The sequence below is a fragment of the Passer domesticus genome, chromosome 15, assembly GCF_036417665.1.
Source record: "Passer domesticus isolate bPasDom1 chromosome 15, bPasDom1.hap1, whole genome shotgun sequence".
NCBI classification, from domain to species: Eukaryota; Metazoa; Chordata; class Aves; order Passeriformes; family Passeridae; genus Passer; species Passer domesticus.
Genome location: NC_087488.1, coordinates 9,637,707 through 9,657,997, shown reverse-complemented (window position 1 = coordinate 9,657,997; position 20,291 = coordinate 9,637,707). Strand labels below are relative to the sequence as shown.

Sequence of the window (20,291 nt, the reverse complement as noted above, 5' to 3'; positions counted from 1 at the left end):
TTGTTGAAGCTGAGCACTTTTTAATATTATTCTCTTCCCAAAAACAAGGTTAAATCTAACTACCATTAGATATCATTAGATGTCAGAGTTCCATTAAAGCTTATTTATGCCCGTGTAAACCACAAACTTGCATTTTCTAGTTAGTGTTCACACTACCTTTAGTGGTTTGTCATAATTCAAGTCAATTTAAAAGCCCTCAGGTGCTTTTGAGTTTTTTCATGTTGTCATCCCCACCATTAAGGCACCATTTCACAGTTGGGCTAAGCCTGTAACACACACCAAGAAAAGGAAGTTTGAAAGTCATTCCCCTTGCTCATTATAACTGGTTCTTTTGCACTGAAGTAGCCAGAGGATATGTTTCCCTGAGTGCAAGCTGCTGGAGCAGGCTCAGCTCTGAGGAGTTACACAGGTGCTCATGCAGAGCACAGTGAAGGGAGGCAGAAAACCACTGGTACTCCTCCCTCTGCTAAAGCACGGCTGCAGGTCACTTCTGGAAGCAGGAGTCTTGGTGCTGTGAGGCACAGCAGATGCTCTGCAGTGGGCAATCCTCCTGCATAGCCAATTAGGATGCAGACATTCTGGATAAAGCAGCTGCTGTGAGCATGAAGCAGAACTGAACCAGCCTCAACCCAGAACGAGGTATTCACGAGACACCTGAGTAAGGACAGGTTACCCCAGATGTACCAACAGCCTCCTCTGCCTCAGAGAGGGAATTTTCAGTAATTGCAAGCTGCTAGGATTAAGTCCTGGATATATGGGAGTGGGGAAGTATGAAATACTACAACCACTCAAGTCAGAGCTGACCTCTTTGATCCCTGCTCATTTTCTTAGGTCAATTAATGGTACTGCCCAGGGAAGGTAAAGGGGTCAGGCCTTCCTTTCTTCCACACCATTATTCCCTCTCAATTACAGTCACTTAAGACACCAACCCCTTTATTTCTGAATTTTTCCCTCAGATGTACTATTCAAAGAGAAGGAAGGTTTTGCATAGCAGGAGCCCTAAGCAGTTGCTCCTTTCCAACACTATGGTGTTATTTCAGACTCCAGCAGTTTATCCTGCATACAGGTCAACTGTGCAGTTGAGGTCACTTACTTCCAGTGAAAGCTATCCAGCGGGCATATTTAGTAGCTTCTCTTCGCCAGTGGGAAGCCACCAGCAAGCCACATGTGACAGTTAGTGAAATGATTCCCATTATGATGAAAAATAACGTAGTGACCCACTCGGGAGGCAGCCGTGGAGGAATACAGGTCCTGTCACGTCCATGGATGGTTTGACACTGTCGCACAAGGCCAACTGTGAGAGCACCTGAAAACACATAGCAGAGAGGCAAGTAAACTTTCAAAATCCTCTCTGAGGGGCGCTCCATTGCAAACCACAGCTCAGAATTGCCCCAGAGTAAGGGAGTCTTTCTTTGATGAACCTCAGTAAGCCTTTCAAACACGGAGGATGGGGGGCATGCTATAAACATCTGTCTTCATGTTCCTTCATCACATGCTTGCACAAGCTGAAGTGAGATGGCTGCAAGCTGTATCTGGTTCCTGAGTGGCAATCAAGGTCCAATCAAAGGGATAAAGCACTTGTAATAAAGCCTGCCAATATCTGCTAACGTGGTAGCTGACTTGCATAGAGGATCACTCCCTCATCTGTGCAGGATGAAGTAGTTTTATAGTCTAACAAAATGAGTTGCAGCCCCCCTAAAATGCATTTAATTGTCTAATATCTTTTCCCCTCATTTGTAAATAGAGCTTTAAGTCTCTGACTTTTGCAGCAGAAACTGCATTTGATTAATGTATGATTTTAAAAACATTAAAAAAACCCCACTTCTTGACAGTAACTCATTAAAAAGAGTCCCTCCATGCAAGACTGATCAATCCTTTTGATTGCTAACAAGAGTTACTACACACAGAAACTGGGAAATCTACAGAAAAGATCTATCAAAAAGATCCTAGAAAAGGATAAAATTGGTACAGGAATCGTAAAGATTTAACCAAAATTGTGTATTTTCTGTTAAATAATAATTTTTTTAAAAAATCTTCTTTTAAATCCAAGTCAGTGCTTTTGAGACCCATAAAGAAGCTTTTAGTGAGCTTTAATAATTATCTTTCTAACCCAAATTTAATATGCAATATTAATTTCTTCCACTGTCTCTTAAACATTAAGTTCTACATTTCTCAATTTTGTCTTTTCTTCTGAACTGTTGTCCTAAATAATCACAATTATCCTTTATCTACATTAGGAGCAAAACCTAACAGTGGACAGCATTAGAGACAACATCTTTCTCCACAAATTATTCAAGTAAATATTGTTTCAGTTGACCTGTTTCATGTAAAAAGGGGACAACTTAGACACAATTACAGTAAGACTAGGAAGCTTAGGTTTAGTATGTCCTTTGGAGGGAGAAACATCCATCATACTTTCTAGCCTCTTTTGGGGGGAAAGAAAAAGTGTGAAACAAAGGAGAAAGCCAACAGTCAAAAGATTAACCAGTCCTAGCATGCACCTCCTGGCACCCTGGAGCCAATTTCTACAGATCCTCTCTGCTCACACCTGAGCAAGGAGTGCCAGCAGAATCAGCCTCTGAGCTTAGAACTGCTGGGTTAGGAAGCAGCATATTATGTTTTATTAGATGTTTAGAGTCTTATTAAATGTACTGCTTCATATCCCAGGGGATGAGAAAGCAAAAGCAAAACCATTACTGAAGCTGTTCTGTTGAAGTATTCTTCAACATTTTTTTAGACTACAAAATTTCAGTATTATTCAAATATATCTTTTTAATTACACATCCATCGACTGAAAGATTCAGGGATGAATTTTCAGCGAAAAACTGAACAACTACAAAACAAATAAAGTTGGCATTTTCTACTCCAGATACACAGCAATCACACCACTGCTGTGCACCAGGATCACCCAAACCTGAGCCAGGGTTACACAAGCAATCCTGCCCAGCTCCATGCCTGCACAGTGCAGTTTACATGAACTGCTTCTCTTCCAGAGCTTGCAATGTTTCCATTGCACATCAGCTGCTGGGGCAGAGGGGAGATGTGTCCTTAAATGTCAACTCCCTGGAACACACACACTTGCAGATCCTCATACAAAACACTGAGCAGTTTCCTGTAGTTTGGGGATAAAGAAGCCATTCACTGCAGCATCATAGAACAGGAAATTAATCCCAATCACTGTGCAAGACCAGGATTTAACAACAATTTTGCTATCCTTACAGCAGAAGTCAGTTTTTTCTAAACTGCAATTCTAATCAAAGAATGACTTCATAAAAATGACATCATACACTCAATAGATGCTTTATGAATTCAAAGACCTCTCCTGACTTCAGTGGCAATAATTTAGTGCATTTTTAACTTTGGAAAAAGCAGCAATGATAAGAGTCACTCTGCATGGTACCATTTTGTGTCTTAACTGAAACTGAAAAACAGCTGCTGTAGATGAGCATGTATAAGAGACAACTATTTCATTTTGTACATGCAATTTGCAGTTTATATTGAAGATATTTTTCAACTAACAAGAGCACACTTAACATGTCAGATTCAGAGAGAACCAAAGCTAAGCCCAGAAGTGCCATACCTAGAGGAAACCGAGAACTCCATCTTGAACTATTGCTTTAATGCAATTTATCTTGCTATCAACATCTACTACTCCAAAAGGTGATTTAAAAAAACCCAAACAACCACCCAAACAAAAAAACTGAGGAACGAAAATGAAGAAAACGAGAAGAAAAAATCTCTGAACTGTGAGTGTACCACAGTAGCATTCCTTCTTAATACACAAGGGCAGTTGCAGAAACTGTACAGGGAATGGCTTCCTAAACATCACTTCTGATGCCCAAATGTATTATTTTACTCTGGTGAGGGGTTTTTTTGGCTTTGTTTGCTGGTTTTTGTTTTTTTTTAATCAGTTTTAAAATGTCAGCAATTAAATTTCAGTATCTGACATTTGGAAGAAATATACTGAGCTTTATGGTTAAGCTCTTTCTAGCACATACACAGTATTTTGTCTTCACTCTGCTTTATGGATTACAAATCTGAAGCTGATATACTCCATATTTAAGGTTTTGAACCTTGAATTTGCAGCCTCTAGGGAGCCAAATAGAGGGCAAGAGGTCTGTGAACCATTTCTGAAGGTTTCACAAAGATAACTGGAAAATCAACCTCATTATGTGCTCATAAATTCGGTTAAAGTTCAAGTTGACTACATAGGAATACCTCACTTGTGTGCAAAAAGTGGGCACAAGGAAATAAAACCTCAGGGCTCATTCCATAGTGACAAATCTGTTGAGTTCAGACTTCAAAAGAAGTCTCTGGTGTGGAAAAACAGTTTTCATTTGCCATGAAATTCAAAAGCAGAGCGTGTTTATATGGTATTTTATTCTGTTGGTTCCATTCTGAAGCAATCAAGCAAACAGTTGCCAGGGAGCTGCAAACAAACTTGTTACAGAAAATCTTGTTTCCCCTTATCTAGTCTATCATTGAAAAGAGGGATATAAAATTGCACAGAGTTTTTCTGCCTGTAGTTAGAGAAGAGCTCAACAGCCCATCTCAAATCAATCACCAAGTTCCACCGAGATCCATAAGGAAAAGTTTTTAAGTCATCCTCTCAGAGCTACTTCAGCATAATTGCTGAAAATCTAAGCACCTAACACAGGTATGGAACAAACAGCACAGCTAATGCCAGTAGATTAGGCAGCTGAAGGATGGATCCAGCCCTAAACATTTGCAGTGCAGTGAACACAGCTGCCCACCCACCTCCCCCTGCCTGCACGGATCAGAGCCACAGTGAGAACCCCGAGGTGCAGGGGCTGCTCCCCTGCTCTCACCTGCCTCTCTCCCCAGAGCTTCTGAGACTGGCATTATTCAGGTCAGTACAGCTAGAGCAGGAGGTGATTAGGACAGATATGCTAATTACTAAAAATGAAATTCGACCTTTATCAAATCAGAGAATGCTGCACTGAGTAAATGTTACTGAAGTGGTCCTTATTCCTTTCCAGCAAACCTATTCCCTGAAGTGCCAAAGCATTTCTAACACATTAAAAAGCCTCTCAGTAGTGACAGTCTGTGTATAAACAGGCTCCAGTTAATTTCAGAGAAAGATTTTTTGATCATCCAACTCCTCAAAACCACCAGTAATGCTCATTTTTGGACACTGCATATTTTTACTAGAATCAATGATAAAAAGGATCTTGAACAAATACACCAACGCTGGGGAGCATCACCTATGTAACAATTAAATTTCACAAAACCATTGAGGAAAAGAGGGGGAAGGGCACCAAACCAACAAAGGCAAGCCCTCATTTCCCCCCTGGTGCAGATGTGCAGCTGCCAGGGACCCCCAGGTCCCCCTCCAGCCCCGCGGTGCTCTGCCATCCCTCTCTTGTTTCCCTGGTAACTACAGAGCCACCAAGGAGGAATCACACTCTACAGAGAGAAACAAAGATTGCTGCAGCCCTTTAACTCCCCCTCTACATCACTTCTGAATTATTAAAAGTGGCACAGCGATAGCACAGCTGGAAAGCAGCAGCATAATAATGGCCACTCAGATGTTCCGTGTTCATCTGTTATCTGAGTGCCAGCACACGCGGGATTGAGTGTGCCAGATGGACACAGGAGAGTGCCACTGCCATGAGGAGCTCTCCACAGCACCAGAAACAACTAATATGGTAAAAGCAAGATGCAGTGAATGAGGTGGGGCTCAAATGTTAGGAGGTCCCTAACACTGAGAGCTCTGCAGCTATGCTGACACATGAACCTCCAAGGCACAAACCCTCAGAACTGCTCTTGCTCAGCCTGGGGTACCTCCTCCTCCTCTGCACTCCCTACTGTCCCAACTTGAAAATTAGTTTATCATTTTAGACAAAATGCTATTCCTTGGGTTTAAATGCATCTGAAATACCTTACATTCCTTACTTCTATCTCCAATACATCAACCACATCCTTACCAAAATGCTCTATGCTAACATTTAGTAAGTATTATGGCCAATATGGCTTGTGAGGGGGTTAAAACTGGATCTGCCCTCAGAAAACCACCTGCTCTCCCTCCTTCCTTGTCCTGATGAGATGGGGTGGTACTGCTGGAAATGCCAGTTGTGACTGGCAGACAGTTCCTACCCAAAGGAGAGACTTCTCTTCAGTGTACTGTGGACTTGTTAAACCATCTTTGCTAAGTGAAAAGCAGAGTTTAGAGGTTTCTTAATGAGGTGCTGGTGACATAAATCTTAGAGCACTTCCAGCGTGGCAAGGGCACTGCTAAGTTTTATATTTTAGTAATGAGCACAGTATATGGAGCTGTGTTATTTGGGCACACTAAAACATTCATTGCTGCTGGTTAGGTAACAGTCACATGCCTGGGAATCACATATGTGAAGTTAAGGGCACCTCAGTTAAGCCATTCCCAGTAACTCCCACTGGGCCACAGACAAGGACAGCTTGGTTTTGGAAAATTTCTAAGTTCTATTCAGATTACAAACTTGAATGGGAAAAGGTGCAGGTCCACCTAAGAGGAACAAGCTCCAGCAATAAGCAGAGCTGTAGCTTGTTGCCCATCCAAGTGGAAACTTGAAAGGTCTAAAGAAGACACGGTGATTTGGTCATGGCAGACTAATTCTAGGCACCAGTGTTAAGGATAACCATCAAGTTGGCATTGGCCAGCTTGCCTTTAACATGTTTGCTGCTCCTTGCCTGCAACCAAGCTCTCTGACAGAAGACTGCTCTCAATGTGAGTGAAGCGAAGCCGAGGAATTTCTGAGAGGAACAAACAACACAGCACGGAAAGAACAGTTCCAATGCACCTACCCATATAGGAAACAAAGAGGAGGGACTTCCAAGAAGAACATTTTCAAAGTCATCAAAGGAATTTGGCAGTTGAAGTGGGATGTTTCCCATTCTTAACATATGGAATTTATTTTCCTGCAACAGGCACTTGAAGGGATGTTGCTGTACAAAGGGGGAAGAGAGAATGACTTCTTTAGGTTTATTTATATGTATTTTATTTTGGGCAAAATTTCTATGAATTCTATAGTCTAGGTAGTAGTTTCTTGGAAACAGAGGGCTCTCCCTTCTGCCTTTCCCAAAATCCAGGGAACTGACAGTACTGATCATTCCCTACCACAGTCTTGGAGGTACTCCATACAGTTAATTCTACTTTTCCAGTGCAAAACTGATTAGAAATCAGGCCCTGTACCCTCTTATGAGATTAGCCATGCTCAGAATAAGCATTGTAGGGGTTAGGGGAAAAGTTATGCCTCTTTAGAATAAGCACCTCCTCTGGTGTGAAGAGGAAAAAGATAACAGCATCCTGCTGGTTTGCAAAATAAAGGAGGAAAAAAGATTTAACAATGTGGGGAAAACCACCAGATCCTGTACAGCAAGGCCCATGTTGTAAGAATCAAACAGAATCATGGGGTCTCTGAATGTCAGGTCCCACTGAATGAGGCCCACAGGCACAGCTCACAAAATTACTCTGGATCTACAGTTCACAGTTGTAAGTGTTTACAGTTACAGCCTTGTAAATTACAGTCATCATCTCAATTTTCAACCTTGACCCACTAATTCAATTTTTAAAAGTTTATAGCCTCAAACAGCATCATATCAGAGCATTTTAAAAAACAGCACATACACATCATTAACTGCAACTAAGTAACTGTATGCAAGTGGAACACCTGGTCTTCCACATTTTTGTTTCAGTCACTGTAGGACAACACAGTAACTGAGATATACCTGGACAGGTATAAAGGTTATATAAAATAATAAAAAATAAGATCAACTGCCAGTCTCTAATTTAGTATGAGAATACAGTGTCTGGCACAGTTCTTACAAAAATAATTACCTCTTTAGTGAGGGATGGAGGTAGTTTGAGTAGATGCTCTTTAGCACTTATGCTGCTAAAATAACCTTGAGGTTACCATGCACGTACAGTATTCAGGATGTAGCAGAACAGATTGATTCTTTCACCACGGATGTTCCAGTAGTTTGTTCAGGTAGTAGATTAACAGGAAACCAAGACTCACTAAAATAAGATTTATGAATGTTAAAGGATGATCTACAGGAAGGCTGAAAAGAATAACAGAGGACCAGCTGCAAAGGCACAGAACATAGAATAGTTCAAAACAAACAGATTAGAAATTATCTTTCCCACCTTTTATATGCCAAATCTTATACTTTTGGCCTTCACTCCAATTTGTCTCTTGAATCATCTAATAGGTATCATAACCCTGGGAAAAAAAGCTTTGGAGTTTCTCACCTTGAAGAAGACAAGATGTAAGATCAATTCATATATCCACTGGATTTCTATTGGTATGAAGCAAACAGCTAAAAAATATTTATACTATGTTAAAAAGTCAGTTTTTAAAAAAGACCTAGATTTACTTGTCAAGTTGCTATTACATCTAGAGGGCCTCTTTTAAGAACCTTGTTGTAAGAGTCCTTGTTGTAAGAGTCCTTGTTGTAAAATTATGTTATACAGCATGTTATTTCTCTTCTACTCTATTTATCCCCTTCTCTCATATCTGATGCTCTCTTCCTTCCAAACTTTGAAATGGATCATCCTTCTTGCTCTAGAGATGTAAAGGATGTTTACTTGCTTCAGGAACAAAGTATTCTTAAAAATATTCATACAGGTGAGGCAATATTCCTGGCTTCAAACGCAGCTTATGTTAACTATGAGGAACCTACCAATTTCTCTATATTTAACAATCTAATTTCCAGAGAACTGAACTTATTAGGTACCATTTTTGGTACTCCTTAGTAATCTTACTGAATTTAATGAGAAGAATTCCAAATTTTAAAGTCTAAAGCCAATGTCCAAACAGTTGTGGTATATTAGCAGAAAAGCCCCTGCCTTGCTGCTGAAGAACATCTGGTGCCAAATTGCCTCAAAATTTTTCAATTCTGTGTTTGTAGCATGCTTAATGCAAACCAAATCCCCCCTACACAACACCCACAGTCTTTGCCCTCCCTCTTCCTTTCCCAAAGAGAAAAAAAAAATCAGGGGCCATCTATTGAGAAAGACTTACACATATTAGAAAAGTTTATTACTACAGATGACAATCATTATGATACATTAGTTCTAAGAGATCCCTAAATTGCAGACATTTGGACTAATAAAAATGAGTTTATTTCTGAATTCTAGTAACTTTCAGTGCCCTGCTGCTTGTGTATTGAGTCTACTTAATGTTTTTTTTTAATTTTGCAACCCCTCTCTTTTTTAGATTTTTTTTTTGATGGATCACCAGACTCTCTAAGAGCTACCCTCGGGCACTAATGCAGGAACAGCTCTCCTGACACAACAAAGGCTGTGTGTTCTCACATATCAGAGCCAAGAAGTCTGCCTGTGCTGAAGGTATTCTTTCTTTCAGAAGAAGGTTTTCATTCCTACTTCAGAAGACAGCATTAATTAAATGTTGGTTAAAAGGATCTCTAATAAGCTGCATTCTTCTGGTTGTTTATTTTCTAACACTATAAGCATTTTCACAACGAAATAGTTTTGTCAGTGACTAGAATCTTTACAGTTTCTGAAGTGGCAAGGGCCTGGAAAAAAGGAGAGAACTTTCCTAAAATAAGAAAGCAATGTTTTATTTAGTATAAAACACAAACAAAGAATCTAGTTATTTCCATTTTTCCTCCAACCAAAGTAGAGCTACTCAAAATTGACAAAATTCACTGACTAAAAAAAGAAAGATCAAAGGCAGTGTCAATATTTAAAAATGATTTTTGAGTCAGCCACACCATTTTATGCCATATGTTCAGCTGAAAGCCACAAGCTATGACACCCACAGCTGTTCTGCCATTTAACATCTGATGAGCTTGTGTTCTTTTTAACAGTTAGTTATGTTTGGCTTCAGACAGAGCTGTAAAATGATACCTCTTTATCCAGTACAGCACACAACCCTGCCCCAACCTTCTCAGAAGTGCTCTGCTCAGCACCTGCAGGTGTAAGGGTGATGTGCAGGTCTCTGGGGCTGCATCACCAGTGACATGAGCTGGCCAGGCTGGGACAGCAAAGGTAGCACCAGGGTTTGCCATGTGGTACAACACAACACAACCAGAACAACACAGAAATTCTGGATCTCACAGTGCAGTAGTTCAGGTGTTTCACAAGATGGTGTGTTCACAGAGTGGCAACAACTGGACTTCAGAGCCCTCCATTTTTAACTCCTGCATATCCAAAAGCATAATTTCCCCAAGTTAGCTGAGTTATAAACTTATTAGATGTGTTCAAGCAGATCAGGACAGATACACCAAATTTCCCAAACCATACCAACTACAGTACTCTATTGTTCTCCCTCTTTTAATTCATGGAGAGAAAATAACTCTCAACCTTCCCAGTTACAGCCTAAAGCAACTTCTCTACCATAATGAGAAAAGCCTTCAATGTAGAGGGAAGATTCAGGTCCTGGCTCTGACTTCAAGATTGCCTGTGCATCTTAACAAATTAAATTCATGAGGAATAAGGATCATCTTCCTCTGTCAGACATAACTGTTGTGCTTTGCACTGATCTCAGCTTGCATCAGACATGCTCCAAGGACACCCACTGATCTGGCTCCTCCATGAATCACCAGTGGTGAAGGTGAAAAGAGAAGTGTTGAAATGCATTTTGGCATTTATATGGTTACAAACACATTTGCAAAGTTTCAGTGTCTGTTCTGTAAACAGCCTAAATATACCTTATGTGCTTCAGTGTTTGCCTACACCTGAGCATAACTCTCTCTTGGTCCACTGCTGACAGAATATTTTAGGCACAGATTACCAGAAAGTACAAGAGACTATGCTAAATAAAGAACAGAACATTCAAAGTCCAAACCAAATGTACTAACGATTGTGGCAGTTTCTTTACAGCACATAACTGCTGGCAGGATTGTATTTATAGCAAAGAGGACATGAGAAGGGAGGTTTGCAGGTAGAAGTAATCCTTCATTAAAACCACTAGAAAAAATGGAAAGATTAAGCACATTTCTGGTCTTGCAAGACAGACACACAGGTTACCAACACTATACTTGCTGGGGATATACAAGATCCTGTCTTTGTCTACCAGACTTGCTTTTTTCACAAGGCACTTTTATCAACTGAAGAACAGCACCTATTTACTCAAAAAAATGTACTTCATTGCAACTAGAACAGTACTTCAAGTAAAACAAAACTTAACCGTAGCTTTTGTTCCTAAAGGTGCTTTCTAACTGTTGCCAAATCTGTGTATGACATGCTGGTAACAACTGGGAATATAGGTTAAACTGCACTTCAAATAGGGATTAGGTACAGGGCCAAGATTTTATTATCTACAAGTAACACTTTATGTGCTGAAAGACAGACTGAGATATAGCTGAACTACATACAAAGTTGTCCTTCAGGACTGCTGGCACACAGTTTCCTGACTAATTAACATTTTAAGCCCCCACAAATACAAAAAGCAAACTGGAAAATAAACCAAACCAAACTCCAACTTTCTTCTGCAATAATATTTCTCAAATTTAGGCATTTACTTGCTGTTCCCATCACAACAAAAACATTAAAAACAAAGAACAATAGGAGTGCAGGAAGCATAATCAGGATTTATCCTGAAGTACGCATTTTCTTATTGCTTTTGCTAGGGCAAGTCCTTGTTTTAGCAGTCTGCATAATTTAAGCTTGAATTATTTAGGCAATTAACAGGTGCTGTCTGTGTGGTGATAACACTTTCTCCCTTATCACAATTTGGCATCTACAAAAATAGACTGTTAAGAGTCTGGAGAGTTCTCTTTTTTTTTGCTCGTATAAGAGAAGACAGACCATTCCTGAAGTTAAATTTGCACTTCACTGAAGTGAAATACCATTTTATTGAAACAACAAGGCTCAGTCCTTTCTGAGCAAGTAGGACTGTTCTTGAAAAGCAACCAGATGTTATATAGTGCTCCAAAGGATGTATCTGTTAACAGATGTTTATACAGTTGTTATATTGACGTTTTGAAACAGATTCACTCTAATTTTAGATTTTATATAAACAACCAAGAGATCCTCTGTTCTTATCACCAACTTCATCTTACTGAACATCAGCTTACAGGGAACATTTACTTCAGATTACACTGGGCATATGTCAACAGACTTCTGTTTGTGAAACAGCAACTGCTACTTCTGGCCTTTACTCTCTTTATTTCACCATTTTTCATGTATTAAACTTCAGGGTGCTTCTTGCAATTGCAGAGTGACCCAGCAGTATTCCACTGAAAGAATTTATGGGACCACATTAGAAATTTTGGGCCTTTCACTCTCTTCAGGTTTCCTGTACAATCTTGTTGCATAGTTTTTAAATTGAATTAAGTGTGGGTTTAAAAAACAAAGTGAAACATGCTTCTTCCCACAAGTTTCTACGATGGAGAGCACATCATTAACACACAAATTTAGGTGCACAATCCATTTCAGAATGCAATTCAACCTAAGGAAAATAAAAAAGTTCTTTCTTCACCCTTGTGACTTCTCTTCCCCCACAGCATGAAACGCCTACAATGCTCCTCACATCAACAGGCACAAGGAAGCAGCAGTGCCTTTTCTCCTCTACAAGAAAGGAAATCAGATTCTTCCACTGTTGCAGTTCTGGAGCTGACACTTTCACTGACTGTGGGAATACTGTTGGATTACTGTCTATGATTGAGAAAAAAATATCTCTTAATGCTCAATTTTGAGTATTTCTATTTCGTATAGAGAAGACCAAATATATCAAAGCAAATTTTAAGTCAAACAAGTCACCCACTATACAGAAGTCATTCTTCAGGAAACTTGAAGCCCATGACAGTCCTTTATGAATTTTCTTCACTTTACTTTGGAATAGAGACATTACAATTAGAGGTTTTTAATGTTTGATACCTTAAGCTCACACTAATGAAGTCACAGACGAAACCATTCCCTCTTACTTTACATTTGCCCTGCTTATCAATGAAGTCAGGATCCCTCTCATTTCCTTGTATACAAGATTTTACTGCAGAACTTACTACATATGCCATCCATTTGAGAAAAGTACAAAGAATCTAGGCTCAAAGCAGCCCTTCTGAAGTATTCACAGCAAAGCAGTTCTGAGGTACACTGAATGATCATATGTCCTGTTCTGATCCCACAGCTATTCCTTAAACTATAATTAAATTATAGTTGCTGCCAATAGCAGAAAGTAGTCACAGCAAGAGAAGTGGAAACCACTTCAGAACAACCTGGGAGAAAGAAAGGAAAGCCCAGGATTAAGAACTGCAAGAATACAAACTGGGAAGCTGGCTCCATGATGAGCACTACAGAAATAACCTAGCTGACTTTACTGTCTATGTACACTGTCATTTGATTATTAAATTCTTGGATGTACCAAGCTTAGAGACAGCCCAGCCCTTTTAATGCAGTGTGCAAACAATGGCACAAAGAATTGCCCACCATCAAGGCCAAATGTGAACTGTCTTCAACTGGACAAGTATTTAAACATCCAAGTGGGGTATTAATCACCACACCTTGAGAGACTGTCATCCTTAATGATCCCAAAGTGCTTTGTAATTTATGGCATAGAACTGCAGCTACCATGAGGTTTTTGGGGAGCAGCCAACTGTTGCCTATTGCACTGGGCTGTGCTGGCTTTGAATGCTGCAGTGAATCACTGGGAGGCTGCTGACGACCTCACAAGGGAGCATTTTAGATCACCCCAAGGACCCAGATGTAACACTGAGTATGTTTTGCTCAAAGACCAGGAACCAGGCTCCACACACACTGTGAATTTTGAACCTCAAACTGTTAGCAGCAAGTATTTCCTACTGGATTAGCCCACCCCACAGACAAACCATCACAATCAGACACTTCCTAGGGTACCCGAGAGCCCAAACTCTTGTCATCAACTCTACTCACAAGGTTTAAAATATGTATACTAGACAATACATCAGACAGGAACTAAAACTGTATCAGAGGAAGAGCCAAAAGCTTCACACTGGGAAGGGATATAACCTGACCATTGATTCCATATAGATCCCTACAGAATCAGGCCAGTAGGAATGCTTTGCCAGTCTTGGCTTGTTTCCCTTCTCCTTAAAATAGACACGTACCCTGCACAGATCCTCTTCTTGGCCATATCTCCAGTTTCTCAGATCTGTGTCTATCTCCATCAGTCAGAGGCTTGGGGAAGAAAAGTGAAATTGAACAAAGCAGCTGGAGCATACATAAGGGGATTGCTGCAAAATTATCAAAGAATTTTTTTCCTGCATACAAGCCTTACTAATAAAAAACTCTGTCAATTACTAAATTTGTAGGCACTTTGAATTACAATAATAACTTACAACCAGGTAATAGGAAAAGTATTTTTAAATTTAAAATTCTATGAACTACAAATTTTAAATAATTTTATAGTTTTCCCAAATAACTTTGTAGAAGAATAAAACAGCCTTCATATTGTATTTGTTCTACCTTACAACAAACATCATTTTGTATCTGTTTCTACAATAGATAGCAGCATTTATTCTCTGTGAAGTTCAATATACTTCCTCATCCATGAGTCACTCCAGTTACATTCTTCTGAAATACAAAGGTCTCAACCACTGCTGGAAAAGGATTCAAGAACGAGGTGAAGAACTCCTGTCTAAGATGAAAATCCTACACAATTCACAGCATGAAAATAAATGGGGAAAAGTTGAGCTGTTGTGAAGTACCTATAAAAAAAAGTAGGTCAAGCTTAAAAGTCTGACCTACTGATCTTCTTTGCTTTGGCAAAAGTACAAATGGAGTTTACATAATGCTGCTCACATGTAAGTGCTGGCTGGAAACTAACAATACAAATGTTTTTAATAAGCCCCAGCCATTAACAGGATTCCTTTTTTTTTTATTATTTCAAACAATTTTACATCTTTGTTTTGCAGTACACACTATTGAATCCTTACTGTTAAGACTCATACATTTAAGTTGCTCTTGTGTTGATTTCAGTGTAAGTTTGTGGCAAAAAATGTAATACACACACTTTCCAATCAGGTCTAAGTTGATTTTCAAAACAGAGGAAAGTCAGGTAACTTCCTGAAGCCACAAAGCTGAAGTTTCAACAAGGCACCTTTCCCACAGACAAACCATCTGTGTATAAAGCAGCTTTACAGTTACATACTTCTTGAGTAAAGCACAGGATGGACAGAAAACAAATCTGTATCTGCACATACTGAATAGAATTTAGTTCTGTAGGAACTGTGCACACTACTGGTAAGTAAATAAAAAGGTTATTCCAAATATCTGAAAGTCAAATACCTTATCCAAAGCATCTACTATTAGAAAAGCCAAATTAAATGCCTGTTATTCTGTGATTGCTCCCCTTAGTTTAATAAAGTAAAGCTGTGATAGGGAACAACAGTTAAAAACAAAATTAAATTAAAACTTTGCCACCAATGCTAATAAAAGTTCTGTGATAAAGACACCACCTCTGTTTTACAGAGGAAGAAAGTGGGGTACTACCACAATAACCTGCCAAAATCCAAAGTCAGCCATGCCAGATGCTGTATTTGAAGGTTACTGGCTCCCAGATCTGTACTCTATAATCAGGTATTTCTTACCTGACTCTCATTAGAGAGTGAGGAATTCAACAGGATTTGGTGGAAGGCAAACTAACACTTTTGTACCTTTTTGTATGCTAAAGAGAAAACAAAACATGCATCTAACAGGAGCAGCACGAGTTTGTATTTGTTAAAAAGCAGATGTAAAACATCAGTTCCTCTATGGACAAAAGCAATCGGCTCTCGCATGTCTTCTCTGGCAAGCTCAAATAACCAGGCTGACACAGCTCTCTTTCATGAGATTCTTCCTACACATAAAATAGTTCCATATGTTTAATTGCTGAGTGGTTGAGTAAGCACAAAATTAATCCATTACAACAATGCCTTTCTATTGATTTTTCTTGTGCCTTAAGGCCTGGTCGATTACAGAACCCAAGCACAATTCAAACACTCTGCTTTGTCACATTTTTACATCCACTTGAAAGACATCTACAGACACAAAGTGGAATGGAAATGCTCCTTTTAAAGATGGCACTGACCCTCCCAGTCCAGGCAGACCCATTAACAGGGCACTCTTATTAGAGTATTCACATGATATGAGGTTTAGAATCTTGTTCTTGTTTGGGTTTGTTATTGTTGTTTTTAAAGCATTGGCAAATTCTCTGAAATGCAAGTGCTGCTGGCAGGGCCTGCATCTCAGGAGCAGGAAGTCCTCATCCCTCACTGTGGGGATCAGCAACACATTACAACCCAGCATCACCTTTCCCTCCTTCCTCACACACCTGGGAGCATCCATCAGAGAAATGTGTTTTCCTGAAAATTATGTCCTACAATCTAATTTTAACACTCTGATGTTCAGATGGCTTGGGAGATTGCTTTTCAGCACTCACCTCTAGGACCTGATGGTACATAAATCTTCATTCTCTGTATCATCCTCCTTTTATTTGTATTCTCAGCATGCAATCCAAACAGGTTCATGAAAGGGCAAATAACTTCTCCTGTCACAGTCACTACATGATAGCACAAAAAACATTAGGAAAAAGTAATTTTGTAGAATTGCTTCCTATCATGTCCCATCACTTTCTACTGAGAAGAGCTGGGAGATGCATACTGTGTTTTTTGAGTATATTGCAAGGTGCTTAACAAATGATCACCAGAACCCTTTTACAGACAGTTTTTGAAAAGCCAGCTCTCCACACATCACAGAAACAACACTATCTCCTTCAGAGGGCAGCACAGTGGCTGCTCTCCACCATGACCTGTCCTCAGGGGAGCATGGTACATGAAGTCTCTCAGCACAGGCCCTAAAGGGCAGAAGCCACTGGCAATATGTCATACTGACTTTTACATATCACTACTTTTTGAGCAGACAACTTCATTTAGAACAATAATGCCAGCTGGAACTCAAGTTTACACCCTCTTTAAGTTGTGGATACTTTATTTACTTTATCTGTTTTATTCTAGTTAGAAGTATTAGTTCATTTGAGCGCCTTCATGTGGTCTTGGGTTTATGCCATGTATAGTCAGTGCTCCAATTACAGAAAAATATTTCAGTGGTCTCAAGCTCAGCAGGAGCCAGGAATCATTGCTTGGTCATTTTACCTGTGATAGCTCATTAAGCTGATCCCAACAAAGCTACAGTTCCTGCTGGAACCGTGAAACAAAATTCCCCAGGAAGAGCTATGACATGCAGAGGAATAACAGTGAACATCAGTAATTTTCCACTAAGTACTAGACAACTTATTCCACAGGAGCAGGGAGTTAACTGCCTCAGGAGGAATGGCCTGCTGCACAGAGCCTGCTCTTCTGCAAGACCACTGCATCTGAAATCATCCTTCACAAATAAAAAAGTAACTGAGTATGCAAACCCCAAGAACTACACACAGCACTTTAGAAGATACATAGAAAGGCAGCACTGGTAAACAGTCAATTTTAAACAAATGTTATATTCTAGATTTACAATTCATTATCACACTGTTACTGCATGGCAAGATACAGAAGGCAGTTTAAATGAAAAGCATAACTCCTAACACAAGTGACCTTGATACTTTTATCAGAGATTCAAGATGAAATTGGAAGCTCTGCTGAACACAAACATGGCCCAGCTCAGCTCAGCTGGGCACATGCTGAGTGCCCTGGCCACAACATTCTACTGTGTGCTCCCTGTGGATCACACAGGAGGGTGTGATATATCCTTGCTTTAGGAGTTACCCATCAGTCAAGCACCCCTAAATCCTGACATCCATGTTAACTTAATGACTGCTACAAAAAGGGTACACGTTGTTCTGTAAATTGGAATCAAATGAACAATCATGCTACATAGGAAGGGATGACTAAGCCACATAAACAAACTGATAGCTTAGCTTTCTGAAGGGAGATTTTACTTGATTAAATTATTCCCTTGAATTACTTGACCTATCCTAAACCCCATAAAAGCATTTCAAATTGTCAATCCCCCCACACATACAGCTTTTAACATCTCTAATTTCAACTGTGCATACTATTCACACCATTTTTCCTATAAAAGAGTTGAGAGCTGAAGCTAGAGCTGCTTCTATCCCCCTTCCTCCCCTACTGAAGACAAAATATCAAAATCATTAAAGACCCTCCCACACAAAAAAAGGGAACATATGGAAACAAAACTATCAGCTTATAAAGTTCTTTGCAGAAGTGTAGAGATACAGGAGCAAAATTCCTTCCTACTGAAATCAGTGACACTTTAGGCATTGGCTGAAATTAAAGCCAACTCTGTCCTTATTTCTCACAGAGCGTCAGTTTGATAAGAAAAGGCAGGCAGTGCAAGAATACTGAGCAGCCACTGGTTTCCAGACTGGAGTTATCAGTGCTCTGTACTTGCACAGCACGAATAACAAAACCTCAATAGAGCTCACTGTGAGAAAAATCCATTTAATTTTCATCCCTCCTTTACCACCTTAAAGATGTATGAAATATCTGAAACCAAGTTAATGAACCATGTTAATGAACAATTCTTACAAAACTACATAAAGAAAAAGTGTCCAACAGAGACTAGGACCCGTGTTCACAAAGGTGTAGTTCTTCTGGCCTAAGGACAGATAAGCATCTGAGACCTTCAATAATCTCAATTGCAATCCTTTGCTGATAATTGCTGGGGAGAAATTTCTATAGCCAACATTTTTCAAGTGACTATAAAACTTATCTTTAAGAGTAAGATTTAGGAGACTAATCAGCCCTTCTATATTGATTTAAAAAATATTGAAAACTATCTCCATTTTTCAGAGAAGCATTAAAGCCAGTGATTTATTTTGCTATCCAATTTAGCTGAAACTCATCACTATCTCTGGAGTAAGAGGTACATATTGTTTAGCATTCAAATCAGATTTTTTTTCCCTGAAGCACAAGCCCAGGTTCCCAACCTTAGTGGCTGTAAACAGCTCTGAATGAGCCAATGCAGTGCTGCCTTCCCAGGTTTGCCAAGACCTCTGCTCCCTGCCATCCTCTAACAGCTGCAGTATTGAGGAGAGCAGGCTGCTCCACGCTGCCTTTCAGAACCCCCAGGACAGCAGCCAAGCAGAGAAACACTCTTACTCCCCTTCCTCCTCAGTACCAGGCTTGTAGAAGCAGAATCTTGAATAATTCCCACAGGAGATGAACCTAACAACACAGAGATAAAGCGAAGAAATATTTTCTTTTACCAAACAGTTCCTTTCACCAGCTGAGTGAAGGATGCTCCAAAAAAACCCTGCTTCTTAGTGGCACATATGGAAGCTGGATGCCTTGGATGTGCTCCAAGCACAGTAGTGTGCTGAGAGTCCCTGAATGTCACCAGCAGCTGGGGCAGGTTTCACCACCAGGGCTGTGCCCACCAGGGCTGTGCCCCCTGTGCCACACCTCCCCAGCAGTCTCTGGGTAATGAATGGCACTCATAAAAGCATCCACCTCATAATTCAATACTACAGGAAGTCCTTGGTTCAGTGGGCATCTCCACACTTCCTTTATTTACAGTTTGGACAAATCATTCATTTTAGGAGGTCTAAGCACCAGAAATACACATTTGTATTGCCTTTAAGCACAACTCTTATAGTACTGCACTGAATCCTGTATCAATAAAAATCTACAAAAGAATCATTAAGGATGGCAGCTAGCTCTCCTTTATGGTTTTACAAGACAACAATTTTTTTGGCTTCAACACAGAGCAAAGAAAAAAAAAAGGCTTAGGTCTGTCAAAACATTCTTTGACTGCTGAAGTCCCTCAGAAAAAATCCAGATTTCATGTTTGCCAGCCTAATTAAACTGTTAGTTGCACCTCAGAAATGGCAGATGATTCTTAAGGAAACATCCACTAAGTAAAGAAATAATGATTGCTGCTTAAAATATTTTAGGACACAAGTTTTGTATCACAAAGACATAGAAAACCTTTTTCTTTACAAAATAACATAATGGACTGTGCTTAGTTCCCAAAGGACTGTTTCTTCCATAAGCACTTTTTTCAGAATAGTTTTTGTTATCTCCTTTCTATACATGCAGAGAGAATCCAACAACCTACACATTGCACAAGATCTGCTAACACGAGGCAGGACTTCAGAAAGACATATTTAAATATTGAAATGAATACTATTTTATTTGACTTTAAGCCCCTGAAGAAAGGCTCATTACCGCAGCACTGCTGTTGGGTGGAATTGTAAGAGGAAAGAACCAGCTATTTTATCTAGCCATAGGCAGGAAAATCATCACAATTAGCTACAGGAGGAATGGTGAAGTCACCCAGGGAGTTCCTGAGGGCTGCACTTTGGGAAGGGACTCGTTCCTTTCCTCTGAACCATGTAGAAAAGTCTGGGTTCTAG

The 20,291-nt window shown here is 39.8% G+C and overlaps 1 protein-coding gene across 2 annotated transcripts in view; it reads right to left on the bottom strand.

The window, feature by feature from the left end:
- The window catches only part of MOSMO (modulator of smoothened), a 31,202-nt gene that overhangs the window by 9,317 nt on the left and 1,594 nt on the right, over positions 1–20,291 (bottom strand). The window contains exons 2-4 of one of the 2 annotated variants that reach the window (XM_064390353.1): positions 16,359–16,478; positions 14,047–14,116; positions 1,094–1,306 (exon numbers count right to left, since the gene is read on the bottom strand). In XM_064390353.1, the coding sequence (XP_064246423.1) occupies positions 1,094–1,306; positions 14,047–14,116; positions 16,359–16,379 (304 nt within the window). In that variant the 5' untranslated portion in view covers positions 16,380–16,478. The remainder of the gene's footprint in view (positions 1–1,093; positions 1,307–14,046; positions 14,117–16,358; positions 16,479–20,291) is intronic. The other variant, XM_064390351.1, reaches the window with a different exon arrangement.